This window comes from Hyla sarda, chromosome 2 (genome assembly GCF_029499605.1).
Source record: "Hyla sarda isolate aHylSar1 chromosome 2, aHylSar1.hap1, whole genome shotgun sequence".
In the NCBI taxonomy this organism is placed as follows: Eukaryota; Metazoa; Chordata; class Amphibia; order Anura; family Hylidae; genus Hyla; species Hyla sarda.
In genome coordinates this window covers 171,484,880-171,502,087 of record NC_079190.1, presented here as the reverse complement: position 1 = coordinate 171,502,087, position 17,208 = coordinate 171,484,880, and the positions used below count along the sequence as shown (strand labels likewise).

General features: G+C 44.5%; 1 protein-coding gene across 8 annotated transcripts in view; it reads right to left on the bottom strand.

Annotated features, from left to right (window-relative positions):
* MYO16 (myosin XVI) overlaps nucleotides 1–17,208 on the bottom strand; it is a 483,589-nt gene that overhangs the window by 82,122 nt on the left and 384,259 nt on the right. For all 8 annotated transcript variants that reach the window (XM_056555738.1, XM_056555737.1, XM_056555733.1 and 5 more), the window contains 3 exons: nucleotides 11,401–11,573; nucleotides 4,483–4,563; nucleotides 4,150–4,355 (listed from right to left, as the gene is read on the bottom strand). In XM_056555738.1, coding sequence (XP_056411713.1) covers nucleotides 4,150–4,355; nucleotides 4,483–4,563; nucleotides 11,401–11,573 — 460 coding nt within the window. The remainder of the gene's footprint in view (nucleotides 1–4,149; nucleotides 4,356–4,482; nucleotides 4,564–11,400; nucleotides 11,574–17,208) is intronic.

The following is a 17,208-nucleotide window of genomic DNA, read 5'->3' as shown; positions in this document are numbered from 1 at the left end:
TATCTTAGTACAGTTAGAATACTGAGTACTAATACAGTGAATAAACATATTCACTCTGTTCCATATAGTAGGAGGTTGTTTTTCTCCATTCATCCATATTTATTATGACAATATATAATACATTTTCCCCTGCTCATAGTCAAGACGTTTACTAATATGTGAAGGCACAGCAGCTCACCTCTCCACATTCCTTTAAGTATCTCCCCTTGATCATTCCAGTATTATACAGCTGGGTCATACTATCCAGCCTCAATTTCAACCAGACCAAGTATATCATCCATTGATTTATGGCACGCTGTGCGAGACCATATATCTGACTGTCAGTACAGCTGATAATCATGAGCGGCAAGAAGAGAATCACAGAAAAGCATGTGAACATTCCATTCGCAGCCCTAATTCTTATTGTATGGAATAATTTCTACTCATTTAGTGCATTAACAAATAATAGGAATGGAAGGAATACTGAAATGCACTGACCTCAGTTGCACTGAAAAAGGCTGGCAGCAAAGTATAACATTCCTGTCGTCATTTTTCAAAAGCCAGGAAGAAGTGCAGAAAACTTTGTGGGATTAAATATTGAGCTATGTGAAAGGTCTTGTGAAAAAGAGCCTGGCTGACCTTATTGTGCTAAAAACTTCACATCATGAGTAAGGTCATATGCTTATGGCATAATAAACTACTGTGATATTGGTATTTGTCTGCATGAAACAAGTTACCAATCATCATTGTGCTTGGGCAACATTTAGCTTATTATTCTATTCAAGATTAACCCAAGATTAACGGTAGAAAGAGAATACATTTTTTTTAATTGTCAGAAATTAAGATACTAAATTAAGTACTAAATCTTATAGTAAGCTTAAACATATTTTATGTTTTATATATTGTATTATAGTACCTTGGAGAACTGTACAAATAGTAAATCCCCAATATTATAGCATTATGTCAATCCCTCCCTTAGGCACCAGGATCATAGGATCATTTTAATTCTAACCTGTATGGCTGAGCCTTTTAAATTCACAATTTTACCATCTGCTTTGGAAGCTCCTTTATAGATTTACCAGGATGATTCTGATGATAAATTAAGAATAGATAACCTTTATAGGGTATGTTCACACTACGGAATTCCCAAGGAATTCTGTGGGCATAATTCCGCGAGTGGAATTCCGCGGTGTGAACTTAACCTTAGTGTGAATGGGTCCCCGCGAGACCCGTTCACACTGTGGAATTTCAGCGGTGGACAATTCCACCACAGTCTGAATCTCCGCTCACTGAATTCAGCGAGCGGAGATTCCGTTTACACTCTGTAGTGCCAGCTATGGGTGGCCATGACGTCATGCATCCTCCATTCATGTCTATGGAAGGGGGCGTGACAGCTGTGGCTGCAGCTGTCACGCCCGCTTCATTCAAGTCTATGGGAGGGGGGCGTGACGGCTGTGACAGCAGCCATCACACCCCCTCCCATAGACATAAATGGAGTAAACATGATGTCACGAGTCGACCACGGCTGCCCAAAGCCGGGGTGCCAGGTTGGAGATCGCAGGGACCCAAGTGGTCAGACCCCCTATGATAAGACATATTTTCCCCTATTCTTTGGATAGGGGATAAGATGTCTAGGGGTGGCGTACCCCTCTAAAAATATTTTTTTTTTCACATCAGGGGACAGCTGTTATTTGAACTAGTGCAAGATTGACTGGCCAACCAGAATACTATCTAGTGGGCACTGACAAAGGGCCACACAAGGCAAAAACTTTGAGATGAGCTATTCGCAGGTTCTATTTTTATTGGTCGCTCTGTATAGATGAAGGGTCGCCTCCAGAATCATTTCCTGTGATGACCTCTGGAGATCCATGGAATTGCATCCAAAAACAGTTAAAGGGGTTCTCCATTGGAAATAATTATTTTTTTAATCAGCTGATGCCAGAACAGATTAATTAAACAGATTTGTAAATTACTTTTATGTATAAATCTTAATCCTACCAGTACTTATCAGCTTCTGTATAATACAGAGGAAGTTCTTTTCTTTTTGAATTTCTTTTCTGTCTGTCCACAGTGCTCTCTGCTGACACCTCTGTCCATGTCAGGAGCTGTCCAGGGCAGGATAGGTTTGCTATGGGGATTTGCTCCTGCTCTGGACAGTTCCTGACATAGATAGAGGTGTCAGTAGAGAGCAATGTGTACAGACAGAAAATAAATTCAAAAAGAAAAGAACTTCCTCTGTATTATACAGCAGCTAATAAATGCTGGAAGGATTACGATTTTGAAGTAGAAGTGATTTACAAATCTGTTTAAATTTCTGGCACCAGTTGATTAAGACATTTTTTTTCCACCGGAGCACCCCTTTAACACAAACATACAAATATGAATTTATATATTATAAATACATATATATATATATATATATATATATATACATATATATATATATATATATATATATATATATATATTTATATATATATATATATATATATATATATATATATATATATATATACAGTGGGGCAAAAAAGTATTTAGTCAACCACCAATTGTGCAAGATCTCCCACTTAAAAAGAGGGGCCTGTAATTTTCTTCATAGGTATATCTCAACTGCCAGGAGGGGACCAGCCGTCATCATATGGCTATCTGGATCATTCATCCCACATCAAGGACGTTACCTTTGGGTCAGAGTGAGTGGTCCCCATTGGACCGTGCATCATATATTCCAATCTAACTGGCAGTTATTATATGACAGCTGCATCTTTTGGATACGTTTTTTTTCCCCCTACAATTTATCCCCTGATGAACCCCGCATTACTCCACACTATCCCTTTTGGAGGGGGGGAAACGCATCGGGATTAGTAACATTGATCTTGTGTGTATTGGCACAGTTTATTGTCTGTAGGATTTTTGTTTGCTGTGATAGGTGAAGGTTTGAGCTCAATATCACTTATCCTAGCTTTCATTCACCTATACATGTTGTTATTTACTATTGTACTTGAGGACTACTTATCTTATTACCAAATATTATTAAAAGTTAAGTTTTAAACGAGTTTACTACTCTACTTCTGTGATAAAGGGATTATGAGCAAGAGGGAATATAATGAGCAAGGGGGATTGTGAGCAAGGAGGGAAATAATGAGCAGGGGGGATGATGAGGCAGAGGGGGTAATTATGAGCAGGGGGGATGATGAGGCAGAGGGGGGTAATTATGAGCAGGGGGACGATGAGGCAGAGGGGGGTAATTATGAGCAGGGGGGGATGATGAGGCAGAGGGGGGTAATTATGAGCAGGGGGGGATGATGAGGCAGAGGGGGGTAATTATGAGCAGGGGGGATGATGAGGCAGAGGGGGTAATTATGAGCAGGGGGGGATGATGAGGCAGAGGGGGGTAATTATGAGCAGGGGGGATGATGAGGCAGAGAGGGGTAATTATGAGCAGGGGGGATTGTGAGCAAGGAGGGAAATAATGAGCAGGGGGGATGATGAGGCAGAGGGGGGGTAATTATGAGCAGGGGGGATGATGAGGCTGAGGGGGGTAATTATGAGCAGGGGGGATTATGAGCAAGGGGGAAATAACAAGCAGGGAGGGGATTATGAGCAGGGGGGAAAGAGATGAGCGGGGGGGGGGGTGATGAGGCAGAGGGGGGGGAATGATGCGCTGGGGGGTAATGATGAGGCATGGGGAAATGATGAGGCAGGCGGAATTGATGAGCAGGGGGAATCACAGGGGAAATGAGGCACACAGGAGATCAGAGGGGGGAAAATGTGGCACAGGGACTGATAAAAGGGGAGGGATGATGTGACACAGGGGGAGGGGGGGGGGGGACACACACCAAACTGAGAAGCAGGGGTAATCAAAGTTGGGGGAATGATGAGGCATTTAGTTCAGATCTTTCAAGTCAATTTTTTTTTCATTTATTTATTTTTTTCCTAAAATGTTCCTGTGAAAATGAGAATGCGTGTTATACACCGATAAATATGGTAAATCAGAATTAATGAATTAACTTGTAGTTGTGATATTTCTCTCCTATAAGTCTGTACATAAAACCTCCAGTGACTGTGCACAAAATGTTTTAACTCTTTGCTCGATTTTTGTGAACAATTATTTTCAAAATACAAAACCATCAAAATCACAGTTTTCTAAAATACCAGATTTTTTATGCTTACCTCGACAAGAAGTCAGGGAATGCCAGACGTATGGGGTATCCATGTCGTATTATTTTCACCATCTCCAAGACACCAATATATTGCAGTTGAGCAGACACATAAAAATTATCAAAGGTTTCAGCTAGCTTAGAGTTGTTAGGCTTGATACAGTGCATATAATGTAGTGTGCTGGCTTGTAGCTTTCCAGTCAGCTCTGTGAGAGTTTTCTGTATGAAAGAGACAAACAGAGAGGACTTGTTCACCACTAAAACCATAGATGCACATGTTCTGCTCCCCCCCCCCCCCCTTCTTCAATATAAAGATTCCCTGGCATAATTGATAGCACTGACTAACCCTGAGTTGTATAGTCACAGTGGTTGGACCTCCTCTTTCCAGCTTCTGGAGAAATGAATATGACCCTTTCTTTTTTATTAACTGGAGAAAAGAAGATAATGGTGAGATACATCCTTAGAGAACAGAAAACTCAAGAAAATGACTGTAATAAAACAACTATATTGAAATAAATTAATATTTGACCCAAATAGGTTCTATATATATATATATATATTTAATGAATATGTCATCTTCTAATGTTATTATATGGCAGCATTAATGTGGCCAAATGTATTACAATTGTGACATGGCTATTAGACAAATTATGGAAGTCAAGCCTAAGTGTTTCACTATGAGGTAAGCCCTCTTTTTATATTAATTCCAGCTAATACCATTTACTCATCCCATTTGGGAGATCCACTCTACCATACTCCATATTTAGATCTTGTTACCAGAGATATGAGAAGTGAGAAGAGAGGCATAGAGGCCCAGGACAGGAATATAGTTTTGCCTCTGTGTAAATCATTAGTCAGACCACATATGGAGTATTGTGTCCAGTTTTGGGCACCTGTATATAAGAAGGACATGGCTGAACCGAAGAGGGTGCAGAGGAGGGTGGTATGGGAGGATTATAGTACAAAGAAAAGTTAAACATTTTAGCTTGGGGTTATTTAGTTTAGAGAAAAGATGTCTTAGGGGCGATTTGATCACAATGTACAAATATATGAATGGACAGTATAGAGATCTTTCCAGTCATCTTTTTATACCTAGGCCGGTAACCATGATAAAGGGGGCCTCCTCTACGTCTAGAGGAAAGAAGGTTTCCCCATCATCACAGACAGAGATTCTTTACTGGAAGAGCAGTGAGACTTTGTAACTCTCTGCCACATACGGTATGTTGTGATGACTCAAATAAGTTTAAGGGGGACCTGGATGTTTTTTCTAGAAAACTATAATATTACAGGTTATGGATGCTAGATTTATGGGGATAGGGCATTGATCCAGGGATTTATGCTGATTGCCATATTGGAGTGAGAAAGGAATTTTTCCTTTCATGGGGCAATTGTCATCAGCCTCATTGTTACGCCGAGCGCTCCGGGTCCCCGCTCCTCCCCGGAGCGCTCGCTTCTCTCTCGCTACCGCAGCGCTCCGGGCAGCTCCACTGACCCGGTGCGCTGCGATACCGTCTCCAGCCGGGATGCGATTCGCGATGCGGGTAGCGCCCGCTCGCGATGCGCATCCCGGCTCCCGTACCTGACTCGCTCTCCGTCTGTCCTGTCCCGGCGCGCGCGGCCCCGCTCCCTAGGGCGCGCGCGCGCCGGGTCTCTGCGATTTAAAGGGCCACTGCGCCGCTGATTGGCGCAGTGGTTCCAATTAGTATGTTCACCTGTGCACTCCCTATTTATACCTCACTTCCCCTTCACTCCCTCGCCGGATCTTGTTGCCATTGTGCCAGTGAAAGCGTTTCCTTGTGTGTTCCTAGCCTGTGTTCCAGACCTCCTGCCGTTGCCCCTGACTACGATTCTTGCTGCCTGCCCCGACCTTCTGCTATGTCCAACCTTGCTTCTGTCTACTCCCTTGTACCGCGCCTATCTTCAGCAGTCAGAGAGGTTGAGCCGTTGCTAGTGGATACGACCTGGTCACTACCGCCGCAGCAAGACCATCCCGCTTTGCGGCGGGCTCTGGTGAAAACCAGTAGTGACTTAGAACCGATCCACTAGCACGGTCCACGCCAATCCCTCTCTGGCACAGAGGATCCACTACCTGCCAGCCGGCATCGTGACAGTAGATCCGGCCATGGATCCCGCTGAAGTTCCTCTGCCAGTTGTCGCCGACCTCACCACGGTGGTCGCCCAGCAGTCACAACAGATAGCGCAACAAGGCCAACAGCTGTCTCAACTGACCGTGATGCTACAGCAGCTACTACCACAGCTTCAGCAATCATCTCCTCCGCCAGCTCCTGCACCTCCTCCGCAGCGAGTGGCCGCTTCTGGTCTACGACTATCCTTGCCGGATAAATTTGATGGGGACTCTAAATTCTGCCGTGGCTTTCTTTCCCAATGTTCCCTGCACTTGGAGATGATGTCGGACCAGTTCCCTACTGAAAGGTCTAAGGTGGCTTTCGTAGTCAGCCTTCTGTCTGGAAAAGCTCTGTCATGGGCCACACCGCTCTGGGACCGCAATGACCCCGTCACTGCCTCTATACACTCCTTCTTCTCAGAAATTCGAAGTGTCTTTGAGGAACCTGCCCGAGCCTCTTCTGCTGAGACTGCCCTGTTGAACCTGGTCCAGGGTAATTCTTCCGTTGGCGAGTACGCCGTACAATTCCGTACTCTTGCTTCAGAATTATCCTGGAATAATGAGGCCCTCTGCGCGACCTTTAAAAAAGGCCTATCCAGCAACATTAAAGATGTTCTGGCCGCACGAGAAATCCCTGCTAACCTACATGAACTCATCCATCTTGCCACTCGCATTGACATGCGTTTTTCCGAAAGGCGTCAGGAGCTCCGCCAGGATATGGACTTTGTTCGCACAAGACGTTTTTTCTCCCCGGCTCCTCTCTCCTCTGGTCCCCTGCAATCCGTTTCTGTGCCTCCCGCCGTGGAGGCTATGCAGGTCGACCGGTCTCGCCTGACACCTCAAGAGAGGACACGACGCCGCATGGAGAATCTCTGTCTGTACTGTGCCAGTACCGAACACTTCCTGAAGGATTGTCCTATCCGTCCTCCCCGCCTGGAAAGACGTACGCTGACTCCGCACAAAGGGGAGACAGTCCTTGATGTCTACTCTGCTTCTCCACGTCTTACTGTGTCTGTGCGGATATCTGCCTCTGCCTTCTCCTTCTCTACTATGGCCTTCTTGGATTCCGGATCTGCAGGAAATTTTATTTTGGCCTCTCTCGTCAACAGGTTCAACATCCCAGTGACCAGTCTCGCCAGACCCCTCTACATCAATTGTGTAAACAATGAAAGATTGGATTGTACCATACGTTTCCGCACGGAGCCCCTTCTAATGTGCATCGGACCTCATCACGAGAAGATTGAATTTTTGGTCCTCCCCAATTGCACTTCCGAAATCCTCCTTGGACTACCCTGGCTTCAACTCCATTCCCCAACCCTGGATTGGTCCACTGGGGAGATCAAGAGTTGGGGGCCCTCTTGTTTCAAGGACTGCCTAAAACCGGTTCCCAGTACCCCTTGCCGTGACTCTGTGGTTCCCCCTGTAACCGGTCTCCCTAAGGCCTATATGGACTTTGCGGATGTTTTTTGCAAAAAACAAGCTGAGACTCTACCTCCTCACAGGCCTTATGATTGTCCTATTGACCTCCTCCCGGGCACTACTCCACCCCGGGGCAGAATCTATCCTCTGTCCGCCCCAGAGACTCTTGCTATGTCGGAGTACATCCAGGAAAATTTAAAAAAAGGCTTTATCCGTAAATCCTCCTCTCCTGCCGGAGCCGGATTTTTCTTTGTGTCCAAAAAAGATGGCTCTCTACGCCCTTGCATTGACTACCGCGGTCTTAATAAAATCACGATAAAGAACCGCTACCCTCTACCCCTCATCTCTGAACTCTTTGATCGCCTCCAAGGTGCCCACATCTTTACCAAACTGGACTTAAGAGGTGCTTATAATCTCATCCGCATCAGAGAGGGGGATGAATGGAAAACGGCATTTAACACTAGAGATGGACACTTTGAGTATCTGGTCATGCCTTTTGGCCTGTGCAACGCCCCTGCCGTCTTCCAAGACTTTGTTAATGAAATTTTTCGTGATCTCTTATACTCCTGTGTTGTTGTATATCTGGACGATATCCTGATTTTTTCTGCCAATCTAAAAGAACACCGCCAGCATGTCCGTATGGTTCTTCAGAGACTTCGTGACAATCAACTTTATGCCAAGATAGAGAAATGTCTGTTTGAATGCCAATCTCTTCCTTTCCTAGGATACTTGGTCTCTGGCCAGGGACTACAAATGGATCCAGACAAACTCTCTGCCGTCTTAGATTGGCCACGCCCCTCCGGACTCCGTGCTATCCAACGTTTTTTGGGGTTCGCCAATTATTACAGGCAATTTATTCCACATTTTTCTACCGTTGTGGCCCCTATCGTGGCTTTAACCAAAAAAAATGCCAATCCCAAGTCTTGGCCTCCTCAAGCGGAAGACGCCTTTAAACGGCTCAAGTCTGCCTTTTCTTCGGCTCCCGTGCTCTCCAGACCTGACCCATCTAAACCCTTCCTATTGGAGGTTGATGCCTCCTCTGTAGGAGCTGGAGCGGTCCTTCTACAAAAAAATTCTTCCGGGCATGCTGTTACTTGTGGTTTTTTTTCTAGGACCTTCTCTCCGGCGGAGAGGAACTACTCCATCGGGGATCGAGAGCTTCTAGCCATTAAATTAGCACTTGAGGAATGGAGGCATCTGCTGGAGGGATCAAGATTTCCTGTTATTATTTACACCGATCACAAGAACCTCTCCTATCTCCAGTCTGCCCAACGGCTGAATCCTCGCCAGGCCAGGTGGTCTCTGTTCTTTGCCCGATTTAATTTTGAAATTCACTTTCGGCCTGCCGATAAGAACATTAGGGCCGATGCTCTCTCTCGTTCCTCGGATGCCTCGGAAGTCGAACTCTCTCCGCAACAGATCATTCCTCCTGACTGCCTGATCTCCACTTCTCCAGCCTCCATCAGGCAAACTCCTCCAGGAAAGACCTTCGTCTCTCCACGCCAACGCCTCGGAATCCTCAAATGGGGTCACTCCTCCCATCTCGCAGGTCATACAGGCATCAAGAAATCTGTGCAACTCATCTCTCGCTTCTATTGGTGGCCGACTCTGGAGACGGATGTCGTGGACTTTGTGCGAGCCTGCACTGTCTGTGCTCGGGATAAGACTCCTCGCCAGAAGCCCGCTGGTTTTCTTCATCCTCTGCCTGTCCCCGAACAGCCTTGGTCTCTGATTGGTATGGATTTTATTACAGACCTACCCCCATCCCGTGGCAACACTGTTGTTTGGGTGGTCGTTGATCGATTCTCCAAGATGGCACATTTCATCCCTCTTCCTGGTCTTCCTTCAGCGCCTCAGTTGGCTAAACAATTTTTTGTACACATTTTTCGTCTTCACGGGTTGCCCACACAAATAGTCTCGGATAGAGGCGTCCAATTCGTGTCAAAATTCTGGAGGGCTCTCTGTAAACAACTCAAGATTAAATTAAACTTTTCTTCTGCATATCATCCTCAATCCAATGGACAAGTAGAAAGAATTAACCAGGTCTTGGGTGATTATTTACGACATTTTGTTTCCTCCCGCCAGGATGATTGGGCAGATCTTCTACCATGGGCCGAATTCTCGTATAACTTTAGAGTCTCTGAATCTTCCTCCAAATCCCCATTTTTCGTGGTGTACGGCCGTCACCCTCTTCCCCCCCTCCCTACTCCCTTGCCCTCTGGTTTGCCCGCGGTAGATGAAGTGACTCGTGATCTTTCCACCATATGGAAAGAGACCCAAAATTCTCTCTTACAGGCTTCATCTCGCATGAAAAAGTTTGCCGATAAGAAAAGAAGAGCTCCCCCCATTTTTGCTCCCGGAGACAAGGTATGGCTCTCCGCTAAATATGTCCGCTTTCGTGTCCCCAGTTACAAACTGGGTCCACGCTATCTTGGTCCCTTCAAAGTCTTGTGCCAAATTAATCCTGTCTCTTACAAACTTCTTCTTCCTCCTTCTCTCCGTATTCCTAATGCCTTTCATGTCTCTCTTCTTAAACCACTCATCATCAACCGTTTCTCTCCCAAATTAGTTTCTCCCACTCCTGTCTCCGGTTCTTCTGACGTCTTCTCAGTGAAAGAGATACTGGCCTCCAAGACGGTCAGAGGAAAAAAGTTCTTTTTGGTGGATTGGGAGGGCTGTGGACCTGAAGAGAGATCCTGGGAACCTGAGGACAACATCCTAGACAAAAGTCTGCTCCTCAGGTTCTCAGGCTCTAAGAAGAGGGGGAGACCCAAGGGGGGGGGTACTGTTACGCCGAGCGCTCCGGGTCCCCGCTCCTCCCCGGAGCGCTCGCTTCTCTCTCGCTACCGCAGCGCTCCGGGCAGCTCCACTGACCCGGTGCGCTGCGATACCGTCTCCAGCCGGGATGCGATTCGCGATGCGGGTAGCGCCCGCTCGCGATGCGCATCCCGGCTCCCGTACCTGACTCGCTCTCCGTCTGTCCTGTCCCGGCGCGCGCGGCCCCGCTCCCTAGGGCGCGCGCGCGCCGGGTCTCTGCGATTTAAAGGGCCACTGCGCCGCTGATTGGCGCAGTGGTTCCAATTAGTATGTTCACCTGTGCACTCCCTATTTATACCTCACTTCCCCTTCACTCCCTCGCCGGATCTTGTTGCCATTGTGCCAGTGAAAGCGTTTCCTTGTGTGTTCCTAGCCTGTGTTCCAGACCTCCTGCCGTTGCCCCTGACTACGATTCTTGCTGCCTGCCCCGACCTTCTGCTACGTCCGACCTTGCTTCTGTCTACTCCCTTGTACCGCGCCTATCTTCAGCAGTCAGAGAGGTTGAGCCGTTGCTAGTGGATACGACCTGGTCACTACCGCCGCAGCAAGACCATCCCGCTTTGCGGCGGGCTCTGGTGAAAACCAGTAGTGACTTAGAACCGATCCACTAGCACGGTCCACGCCAATCCCTCTCTGGCACAGAGGATCCACTACCTGCCAGCCGGCATCGTGACACTCATCTTGTTTTTTTGCCTTCCTCTGGATCAACACAGTAGGGCTTTAGGTTGAACTTGATGGACTCTGATATATTCATATATTTCTCCACAAGAATACATACAGTAGAGAAATTCTCCTGAATTTGATGGATATTGCATATGCTTTACCAAGGTATTGATACAATAATAATACCAAGATTTGAATAATAATACAACAGATATTAACATTCATTTATCTGTATCTCACCTTACTGAGTTCCAAGATTCTTTTGGTCTCACCATGTGAAGTGGTTGATGTTTTTTTAATAAGTAAGGCTGCTTTGGGTCCTCTAAGTTTAAGTGGCGGATATGGTGGTACAAGTGATCCGGTCTGTGTCAGCTTAGACTGGAACATCTGATTGATTACCACATTTTCACTTGCTATAAAGAGTTGTATAACAATTATAATCTGGTCACTGTGATAGAGTCTTTGTATGTGAACATTCACATATATATTATATAAAAAAAAAAAAAAAAAACATGCATTCATGACCAAATTGTACTTTATTATTATTATTCATCAAAACTTTCACTGCACTTTAGACTTGTCCTGATGTTCCACTGGTGGAGAAACATTTTTAATATTATTTAATATGTGCCACATAAGAAGCTAAGTGATACTAGGATTCATCGGGATATACTTAGTCCCTCTCTATGTGATTCTGAATGCTCATATAATGCACATGATTTGTAGACACAAATAAAAGAGAAACAATTATTTCACAATTACATCTCTTTAAGACTGGGCAATGCAGTAGACTTAAAAACAAGGTTTACCACTTAATACTTCTTAGGGCCATTCATTTTTACCACATAAGTGCTTCCATTAATAATTATTATATAGATCTGTAAATAATCTGTAAGACTTAGCTTTTTGCATAAGCAATGTTTTCCATGTTGTCAGGCCCAAGGCCTGATTATTAGAATCCTATATGTGTATTATAATTATAACTGTGTGATGTATTATCCAAGCCATGGGTGAGAGGTCATTCAGCTGTGGGTTTGTGTATTGCATTTTATTGGGGGTCTGGCTGTTTGTTTACATCTCCTTTGAAGTCAAATGCTTTTTTGAAGTCATGCACTCTGGTCCCATCATATAATCACACAGATAAGGGTCCAGGAAGAGAGAAGACCCCCTGGTGGGATCAGAGGGGAGGGGGGAATGGAGTCTCCCTCCCAAGAAAGCAGATATGATATTTAAAACGATGCTAGACTCACGGTGCTGAATGCTGTGCCAAAGCTGACAAGACCATCCTAAGAGCAGCACTCTCATGGACTGATACCATCATGCTGTAAGAACTTAATCTTTTGTTTTCTGAACTTGTCTTGCCAAAACTCTTTTATATATTTTTGTAACTGTATGTCATTTGTTTATTTTTATGCATAGCACTGTGATACCTTTTATCAGATTAAATGTTTAATTAATCAGCTCTGGTCTTTGATCTCTAAATATATGAGCTCACTTTTCTGAAGGCAGCTCTGGTGGAAACACGTTTATCTAAGGGTTAATTTGGTGACTTGCTGGGACTAGTAGTGGATACCCAGAGGTCTGGCGGCTTTAACCCTTGCACCATCACACTCTCTCTAATGTCTTGGCTGGACCGATAGGGTGTGATCGTGACACATGTGATCACCCACTGTTCTTGAATGGGCCATAAGCTAAAAAGTATATTATGCTAAGTAAGGTTATAAGGTATAGAACATGGGGGAAAAAAGTGTCTAAAGTTATAGCTGGCATTCCTTTTCTCAAAGCAAAGATTTAGGGGGTAATTTATGAAGGTCCAAATCGGTTCTCAATTCTGTAAAGCCACCTCACACATCGACTTTCATCGGCGTATACGGTTTTCTATGCCAGCAAACAGTTTACGCACTGATTTATGACATGCAATAGTTTTTTGCAGTGGCCATTCTAGCTGGGACCACGGGCAGGCAGTACATCGAGCTGACTGAGAAGTGCGCTCCACATTAGCTCTACAAACATTGGCCAGTGTTTTAAAATTTGCTAAAATCCATGGGAAACTGAAACTATGTTAGCAGCAGTGCTGCTCCATCACTTCTCCTCTTGCCCAGCGATGAGCTGATTTGCTGCTTCATGTACATAAAACTCTACCCTTCCTCTCTCTTACAGGAAAGTTCTAGGGTTAGGGCACCAACATGGGTCCTGTCTCACTTCTCTGCTGTAAGAGAGAGGCAAGGAGGAGGTGTGCCAATGAAATGAACATTGCTGGCTGTGAAGGAGGCGTGAAGAGACTGCATCGGACTTGACGTGGTTTCAGTTTCCCATGGGGTTGCGCTTGGCACACACTAGTGCACCTCAAAAATAAAAGTCATGAATGTTAATAAATGACCCCCTTGAGGTACGTTCACACATTCATATTTTCTGCTACAGATCTGCTGTTGCAGATTTTGCTACCCATTGAAGTCAATGGGCAGCAAAATCTGCAGCAGCAAATCTGTATAAAAAACATACCCTTAGTGTCAATATCAAAATACTCTGATAAAGGCAGAGTAGTTTTTGTTGATCCAATTACTCCCCTCTGGGGAACTGGGGAACATTACGTGAAACCTTTCCTAGCTCCTCCCTTAGCTTTATCCCAGATCTTGCTTATTCTAAGCAGAATTTGTAATAAAGAGGTTGTCCAGGATTTAAAATGGGCACTGTTTCTAGAAAGACCAAACAGACCCATCTACCTGTGCATATTTGTCTATGATCGTAGCTTGGTATATCAGCTCAGCTGCATTTACTTAAAGGGGTACTCCACCCCTAGACATCTTATTCCCTATTAAAAGGATAGGGGATGAGATGTCTGATCACGGGGGGTACCGCCGCTGGGACCCCCTGCGATCTCTGCTGCGGTACCCCAGTCATCCGGTGCATGGAGCCAACTTCGCTCCCTGACAGATCATTAGAGATGGAGCGCTGGAGGCTCGTGATGTCATGGCCACGCCCCCTCGTGATGTCATGCCCTCCCTCTCAATGCAAGTCTATGGGAGGGGGTGGGAATTGCATTGAGGGGGTGTCGCGTGACGGCACAAGGGGGCGTGGTCATGATGTCACGAGCCTCTGGCGCCGCAGCCACCGCCGGGTGCTGCAGGGAGATTTTGGGGTGTCTCCCTTTAAATGAGGCTGAACTGACACAATCCACAGAGCATGGTGCTGTTTTTAGGGAACAATATAAAAGAAGACACTCTTTCCTATGCTGGACAACTCAATATGTTTTAGAATGAAAACTTTGATTTTAGGATAAAAAAACAAAACAAAAAAACAACAGGCATTTACTACAAGGAATCAATTTTACTACTACATTTACTAATTCAGAATATAATTCTATTTTGCAACATACTGAACATCCTCCAGGTAAACACAGTATGAAGTATTAGCACAAACAACTGCTTTAAGCTTGCAGTAGATGTAAGTGGCCCATGTCTATTTTAATATTGACTAGCTGAGTACCCGGCGTTGCCCGGTTTTCCTTCCTAATCCTTGTCGGGGAGGAAAATAAACAAAGGTGGAAGCTTTTGACTTCATATCCCGTCCTCATATATTGTTGCCATATCCCAACCCCACATCCCGACCTCCTATCCCGACCTCCTGTCCCGACCTCCTATACCGTCCTCCTATCCCGTCCTCCTATCCCGACCTCCTATGCCGTCCTCCTATGCCGTCCTCCTATGCCGTCCTCCTATGCCGTCCTCCTATCCCGTCCTCCTATCCCGTCCTCCTATCCAGTCCTCCTATCCCCACCTCCTGTCCTCCAATCTCGAGCTCCTATCCTGACCTCCTATCCCGTCCTCCTTTCTCGACCTCCTATCTCAACCAACTATCTCAACCTCCTATCCCGTCCTCCTTTCCCGTCCTCATATCTCGACCTCCTATCCAGACCTCCTATCCCGTCCTCATATCCCGTCCTGCTATCCTGTCCTCCTATCCCGACCTCCTACCTGACCTCCTATCCCGACGTCCCATCCCGACCTCCCATCCCGTCCTCATATCCCGACCCGTACCTCCTATCCTGTCCTCCTATCTCGACCTCCTGTCCCGTCCTCCTATCCCGACCTCCTATCCCATCCTCCTATCCTGTCCTCCAATCTCAAGCTCCTATTCCGACCTCCAATCCCGTCCTCCTTTCTCGACCTCCTATCCCGACCTACTATCCTGTCCTCCTATCCCGTCCTCCTTTCCCATCCTCCTTTCCCGTTCTCATATCGCGACCTCCTATCCAGACCTCCTATCCTGTCCTCATATCCTGTCCTCCTATCCCGACCTCCTACCTGACCTCCTATCCCAACCTCCTATCCCAAACTCCCATCCCGTCCTCATATCCCGACCCGTAATATATGTACCAGGTATTGAAATATCTCCAGCCGTACAGAAATTATATGGGAACATACATTTCCCATTGATTTGCATGGGACTTTAAACAAAAAACCCGACCCTCACAAATGGGGGTAGTTAAGGGTTAAATTAACTATCCTATATTTTAAGTGGACATATAAGTAACATGTGACCAGGTATTATCGAAATATCTCCAGCCGTTTGGAAGTTATGCAGTAACATATATTTCCCATAGACTTGCATAGTACTTTAAACATAAACCCCGCCCCTTTCAAATGTGGGTGAGTAAGGGTTAAATCACCTATCCTATGTTTGTTGTTGACATATAAGTAACGTGTGCCAAATTTCATGTTAATATCTTTAGCTGTTTGAAAGTTTTTGTGGAACATACACACGAACATACACACATACATACACACATACATACACACACACACGTTGAGTTTTATATATATATATATATATATATATATATATATATATATATATAGATAGATAATGATAATAATTAGTTATTGCATATTTTTCTATAGAAATTTCCTTGGATAAATATAGTTTCCTACATTCCATGACTTGTGTGATTGACTCTTATGTTTCAAGCATATCCCAAAATAAACACTATAAGGGAGATTTATCAAGCTTCGGAGTAGATTTTTTTTTGCGTAAAAAAGTTTCACGTACTTGCGCACGTGCGACTTTTCCATACATGCTGCGACTTTTTGATTTTTGCTTATTCCAAAGCGCATTTCTGAAATCTGTTCACAAAGAAATTTTTTTTTTTTTTTACTTTGCAGTGGTCATGTATTTATCAAATGCGATAGTCAGTATTTATGAAGAAAAAAAGTCACATCTCCATTGAAAAGTTGCATATGTATTTCAGGTCCAACCTGGCTTACAGAAAGTGCATATGTCTGCAGAAAAGGACATTAAAACCCACTTTAACAACTGTTCTTGTTCTGCATCATTAAAAACAAAGCTACTAGATTAATGCTAATTATAGAAAAAATGTATTATATAACTAATAACTATTAATTTTAGGGTTGAAAATACACACTGTACACCTTGCTCATTTTAGGACACGTACATTCTGGCGTTCCCACTGAATTTTAAAATTAATACTGTGTTAAAATAGAATAAGGCACAAAATAATTGTGTAAGAATTTTTACAGACTACGTAAAAAAATGTTTCCTTAACCTCTTAGGGACCAGGGTTTTTTCAGTTTTTGCACTTTTGTTTTTTCCTCCTTACCTTTAAAAAATCATAACTTTTTACCCAAAAACCTATGGCAAAATGGAAAAAATAATAATTGTGCGACAAAATTGAAGAAAAAACACCCTTTTGTAACTTTTGGGGGCTTCTGTTTCTAGGAAGCAATATTTTCGTTAAAAATGGCACTTTATCTTTATTCTGTAGGTCCATATGATTAAAATGATACCCTACTTATATAGGTTTGATTTTGTCATGCTTCTGAAAAAAATCATAACTACATGCAGCAAAATTTATGTTTAACCCCTTAAGGACCAAGCCCATTTTCACCTTTAGGACCAGGCCAATTTTATTTTTGGGTTTTCGTTGTTTCCTCCTCGCCTTCTAAAATCCATAACTCCTTTATATTTCCATCTACAGACCCTTATAAGGGCTTGTTTTTTTCGTGACCAATTGTACTTTGTAATGAAACC